The 6,620-nt window shown below is 46.8% G+C and overlaps 1 protein-coding gene across 1 annotated transcript in view; it reads right to left on the reverse strand.

Moving 5' to 3' along the window:
- The window catches only part of LRRC66 (leucine rich repeat containing 66), a 21,546-nt gene that overhangs the window by 8,052 nt on the left and 6,874 nt on the right, over positions 1–6,620 (reverse strand). Inside the window, exon 3 of the mRNA XM_004706322.2 lies at positions 1,943–2,112. Within this exon, the coding sequence (XP_004706379.1) occupies positions 1,943–2,112 (170 nt within the window). The remainder of the gene's footprint in view (positions 1–1,942; positions 2,113–6,620) is intronic.

Consider the following 6,620-nt stretch of genomic DNA (forward strand, 5'->3'; position numbering starts at 1 on the left):
ACCCTGTAGGAGAAGGTAGAACTGCCCCTGTGGGTCTCTGAGCCTGTCGCTCTTCACAGGAGTAGAAAGCCTGGCCTCTCCCTCAGGTTGGCTGATGGTTCCTAACTGCTGACCTTGTGATTAGCAACCCACGTGTAACCCCGATGCCACCAGGGCTCCTCATGTGTATATGATAAGACATTTAATTTTCAGAGAAATCTATGAGGAAGGAGCTACACTCTTGCCAGCTCACAGCGGAGGTAAGTGAGGCACAGGGAGAGCTGGTAACTTGCCCAGGGTTGTATGAGTAGAGAGTGGAGGACACGAGGTGTAGACTTGGCTCCAGAGTCTACACATCTCACTAGATTCATTAACCCCCCTCCTCAGAGAGGGAAGGCTTAGGAGAGATCTTTTGTTGAAAGAGCCAGTGGGGTTGGTTGGGTGTGAAGAGGTAGGAGTCTCATCTTGTGACTATGCTTGACAACATGACCTACAATTGGGAACATCATGCGTCTGTATAAAAACTCAAATCAAAATGACTGCCATCCGGTTTATTCCAACACACAGTGATCCTACAGGACAGGGAAGAACCGCCCCCCCTGGGTTTCCAAGATTTTGAATCTTTATGAGACTAGAAAGCCTCATCTCTTTCCCTTAGGGCATCTGATGGATTTCAACCACTGACCTTGTGGCTAGCAGCTTAGTGAGTATCTAGCTCACCGCATTACCAGCACTCCTAGTCCACATCAGTGCTGTGTGATATGACGGCTACTAGCCACCTGTGCCACTACTAGCCTGTCAGTTTTCTGTACCATGGTGGCTTGCGTGTTGCTGTATGTTGGAAGTTATGTCACCGGTATTTTCAATACTAGCAAGTTATCCAAAGTGAATAGGTTTCGGCAGAACCTCCAGACTAAAAACAGCCAATGAAGTTGGAATTGGCTGTCCACTGCAGAGGACGTAGCCGCTGAAAACCTTACCAATAAGGTTAGAGGGGGAAAAAGGAAGACTGTCAAGGGGAGGAGTTGACACAGTGGCTGCAAATGGGCTCAAACACTGGAATAACCGCGAGGCTGGTGCAGGGCCGGGTGCAGTTTCTCTCTGCTGTACACAAGGCCGCTATCCGTTGGGACGGACTTGATGGCACCTAACAACAATAACAACAACAACAAAAGACCGAGGAAGGGGGCGTTCTCAATATCTCCCCTCCGAGGAAGCCATGAAAGAACGCATTTGAAAGGGCAGGGGCTGAAGCTGCCAAGCCAAGAGTAGGGCTTGAAGGCGATGAGATCCTCACCCTCAATCCCGTCCGAAGATACAGCTTCTGTGGCTCCAAATGGTGCCACGGAGCCTCTCAAGAAGCACATGTGGCATGTGGTATGTGCTACCCAAATGTGAACTGTGACCATTATTGTTAATACTACTGCAATCTACTGGGGGCATGGAAATGGCAGCGCTACCCACCTTCAGAGGCCCATGCAGTCCTGGGTGGTTGACATCTCAGCAGTCCCCAAGTGTTCCAGAGACAACACGACCTCTGGCAAATTGACGGTCTTACGCCTTAGGGAGGGAGCCTCACTGAGAACTAAGGTTTACTGTTTTGCTATCTGGTAAGTGGAAACTTGAGTTGAATTTAATTTGATCTAGAAAATAAATGTGCCAATCCATGCAGTCGAGTATCATATTTAAAGAGCACGCCCATCCCTCTGGCCTTTGATTTTAAGGCAAAAAAAGAGACTTCAGCTCTTGTATTGGGTGACTTGCGTTGGTTCTCTGCAGAACAGAACAAAACACTGCCTCGTCCTGCGCCATCGCCAGCTTCCAGGGCATCTTAAAATCTACATCTTTTCTTACGTATAGCCAGTCCTACCGGGCACGAAGACATTCTTGGGTAGAAACATTCTTTTAATGCAATTGCTCTTATGTTTGGGGGTTTGGAATAGCGTAAAAATTATTTTTGAACCTGCAATTTTTTGAGATTCCTGAAGGCTTCTGGGTGAATTCTGACGATCTTGTTGCTCTTTAAGTAGAGGCGCTCCAGGTGTAGGCAGTTCTGAAAGTCGGTCAAACCAATTCGTGATATCCTATTGAAGGACAGGTCCAAACTCTGTAATGACCCCAGCTGCCACAGATCTGTTAAAATGCAAAGCAAACGAGGGGCTCAGCTGCTGTTCCTCAGGACAGCCCAGTGCTTCCACAGACCATTGTTCAAGTCCGGGCTGTCGATGCTGTACAACACACTGTCACCGCGAAAGTTTAGGCCATTCTCCAGTAGATCAACCTGAGCCAACTGAGCACAACTCCAAGGTATTAGAAGACAAATGTTAAGCTGCAGGAAAACATATAACGTACATTTTCAAAGTCTGGGACTGGGGGTGGGGAAGAGAGCCATATACAGACACAAACATGTATTTTGAGTGAGCAGAGACAAAGTCAACAAGAATATGAATTAGACTATTCAGTGTACTTTCCACCTGTAAGTAGGGGCCATGGACTAGGTATATAGCCGCAGAGCCTGGCCAGGCAATAGAAGGAGGAACTTGTCTTCATGCTTCCTTTAGGTGGGTACACTCTTCCAGCCTTATGATGTTGCAATTCTGCCGTGTCGCTGCACTATTCAATTACAGATTCTGCTGATATAGTGACGAGTTTCTATTGTATTTTTTAAAGGTGAAAAGTTATCGCTAGATTTTACTTTCTGGCAAGAATAATCTAATGGAGTTCTCGTTTCCACCTCTGTTTCTCGTTTCGTTCCAGAGGCCCATTTGGCAATGGCAATGAAGGTTTGGGGACAGGATGCCAGTCTCAGCAGTCTCTCAAATCTTTAATGATAGCTTAAGGAGAAGCTTTATTAAGTCTTAAAGAGGACAAGGATATAGCATCCAGATGGGAGAGAACATTAACACAGGTCATAAAGGCATCCAAGGGTTTGGGGACTTTAAAGAAGGTGCAGATTCTATTAAACTGGCATTGCATGATGCTCACCTTCCTGACATGATTGCTGAAGACAAATGGGTGCATAAGCAAATGTGGTGAAGGAAGCTGAGGGTGCCCAGCTATTAAAATATATAGCATCTGAGGTCGTAAAGGCTTGAAGATAAACAAGCGGCCATCTTGCTGAGAAGCAACCAAGCCCACATGGAAGAAGCACACCAGCCTGTGTGATCATAAGGTGTCGAAGGGATCAGGTTTCAGGCATCAAAGAAGGAAAAATCATATCATTGTGTGCTCTCCTTCCCGATATGATGGCTGAGGACAAATGGTGGCATAAGCAAATGTGGCGAAGAAAGCTGATGGTGCCCAGCTATCAAAAGAGATAGTGTCTAGGGTCTTAAAGGCTTGAGGGTAAACAGGTGGCTATCTAGCACAGAAGCATCAAAGTGCACATGGAAGAAGCACACCAGCCTGTGTGATCACGAGGTGTCAAAGGGATCAGGGATCAAGCATCAAAAATCACATCATTGTGAATAAGGGGAAGTGCAGAGTGAGGACCCAAAGGCTATTTGTGGGCAACTGGACATCCCCTTACAGAAGGGTCTCGGGGAAGAGATGAGCCGGTCAGGGGGCAGTGTAGCAACAAGGAAACATACAACTTCCCTCTAGTTCTTAAATGCTTCCTCCTCCCCAACTATTCCCCCAATTCTACCTTACAAATTCAGCTGGACCGGAGGATGTACATTGGTACAGATGGGAACTGGAAACACAGGGAATACAGGACAGATGAACCCTTCAGGTCCAGTGGTGAGAGGGGTGATACCGGGAAAGTGGGTTAGAAAGGGGGAACCAATTACACGGATCTGCATGTAACCTCCTCTCTGGAAGTCGATCAACAGAAAAGTGGGTGAAGGGAGACGTTGGACAGTGTAAGATATGACAAAATAATAATGACTTGTGAATTATCAAGGGTTCATTAGGAAGGAGGGAATGGGGAGGGAGGGGGGAAAATGAGGAGCTGATGCCAGGTGCTCAAGTGGAGGGCAGATGTTTTGAGAATGATGATGGCAACAAATGTGCAAATGTGCTTGACACAATGGATGTATGTATGGATTGTGATAAGCATTGTACAAGCCCCCAATAAAATGATTTTAAAATAATAAAAATAAATTTAAAAGGTGCAGAGGAAACTGTCACAAGCACATGGTCGGCAGCAGGTCACAGTTACAGTGGGACTGCAGAAGTGGGCCCAGGACCATGATTTGGACACGTACATTATGCTAGACACAACTTACTAATGGGGTTCAGGGCCTTCTGACCCTGGCAGTCAGGGCATGACTCATGACTAGGTAATGCCTCATCAGGTGATCGCCATCAAGGACACCCCCAGCAAGCTCCTAGGAGAGGCTGCCCCTTCCCAGGCTGGCTAACTGGATCAAGTACTCCACTCTCCCAAGCACTCTGCATGAGGGCCAGACCCGTCCCATCTCTGGTTAATGGTCAGAAGGAATTCAATGGAGGCTTAATCCACGGGAGTCTCCCAAATTTGATTTTTCAAATAAGTGTTTCAGGGGAACACTTGCAAGATTACATTTACTTTTGTTTTGTCTTTCACGAGTGTTCCTGTAACTAACATAAGAACAGATGGTGATGGCTAAGTTCCAGAAGGGTGTATTCGTGGCCTACTCTGCAAGGTATGCAGAGGGAGGACAGCTTGCTGAAATGGCTTCACCATGTCCAGTATCACATGTTCATTTCTGTTTTAGAGATGAAGCAAGGGGCCATGAGGACAACAACTCAATGAACAAGGCCTTTGGTGTTTAGGACAAGTAGAGCATAGAGAGTTTATAGTCTAGTTCCTAGTGGCACACAACAGTCCATCATAAGCCACATTCAGGTGGGCAGTAACCATCCTTGCCTTGCGATGATCAGTCCCTCGGGGCGAATGCACATCTCCACCCCCTGCAAAGGTTAGAGGATGTGCTCTATTGGCCAGAGATCGCGATGTTTGCCCTTTGTAGGGCTCTCAGACATCATGCCAACATTCAAGAGTTCATACACACATCTGAATTCCTGGCTTCTCTTGAAAAATGGGCAGTTCCAATTGGGACAAGACAGCATGTGGCTGGAGCTGAATGTGAGCTGTCCACTCGGGATGGTGCCTGTGCTTATTTAAAAAACAACTCTGCCATCGGGTCTGCCATCACAGTGGCCCAATGGGACACAGTAAACCTGCCTCTATGGGTTTCCGACACTGTGCACCTCTACGATAGCAAAAAGCCTCATCTTTCTCCTGCAGAGTGATGTGCAGTTTTGAACTGCTGACAGTGTGGCTAGCGTCCCAACGTGTAACCCACTATACCATCAGAGCTCCCGCCTGCAAGCATTAATTTCTCGGTAATTGTGTCTCTATTTTTAAAAAAAAGAGAGCAATCAAAAAGGACAGCGGAAGAAGCTTTAGATTGGAGAAAAATGAGAGCGAACCCAGGCTGAGACTCAGCCGGACGTTAGTAAGAAATGCTTCTACATTGGTCAGGCTCTTGTAGGCCGTCCACTGGCCGAGGCCATCCGCCCTGTGTCCTCCCTCTCACCATCCAGTGCAGTCCGGGAGGATTGCCGTTCGAGCACTACATCCAGGCGGTAGTGAATTGGGGGAGCTCAGGCTGAAGACCAACTGTCAACATTCTGAATATAAGCCTTGAGACAACAGGTCTCTTTGTAGAGCGAATGATGTTGTTATATACAAACACTTGTATCTGGGAATGCAATGTAAGGGGGAAACGGCAGCATAAGACACCAAGATGAAAGAAGATAGAGCTTTCTTAACATTTTCATGGCACCTACCTGACTTCTGAAAGGGGTGTGTGCGTGCGTGCGTGCGTATGTGTGTGTGAGACCTCGTAAGTCCCATGGTATTTCAGGGCGTAATTGAATGGCATCAACACCCTTGAAGTTTAAGGACAAGGTCGTGTGTCGCTCTGGAGTAGAGGGACGAGGTTATTTCTAAATCCCTATTTAATTGTACACTTTCTTTTATGCCTGGAGGGCTTAACAAATATCTCTTCCAATCTTCACAAAATGATGGCCCTGACATGATCTCCACTTTGCAAATGACAAAATGTAAGCAGAAAGAAGGAGACCTGGGATTGAAACCTGGATCTCTTAAAAATGACCCCTTTAGTCCTATTTATGTCTTTTCGCATGAGGGCAGTGGTAGCTCAGGGGTAGAATTTCCCAGGTTGATTGCTGGCCATGGGTTTTCATGCGCAGTTCCCACCCATCTGTCAGTGGACGCCTGAGTGTGGCCATCATGTTGAACAAGTTTCAATGGACTAAGATGGCCTAGGCAGATGGGCCTGCTGACATACTTCTGAAAATCAGCCAGGAAAACCCTCTGGATCACAGTGGCCCAATATGCCAGTGACCGTGGGATGGCACTGGCCCAGATGATGTTTTGTTCCATTTAGTTGAAGGTGACTTTGTGTTCACTAACAACAACATCAAATCTTAAAAGCTAGTTTGGGGAGGATTGGGGTGGGGACGGGGTGCTCCAGAGCTACACATATGTATTGGGACTTGTTTACTGAGTCTCTCGGTGTCGTAGAATTTAATAGAGCCCTAGAGTTAGACTTAGGAACTGAGCTTTACTCCAGCTCTGTTTGTGACTTTTGATGAGTTGGGAACATCATTTTAAGATAAGGTGATCA

Source organism: Echinops telfairi, unplaced genomic scaffold, assembly GCF_000313985.2.
Source record: "Echinops telfairi isolate 266 unplaced genomic scaffold, ASM31398v2 ScPeMD7_7468;HRSCAF=8506_0, whole genome shotgun sequence".
NCBI lineage: Eukaryota > Metazoa > Chordata > Mammalia > Afrosoricida > Tenrecidae > Echinops > Echinops telfairi.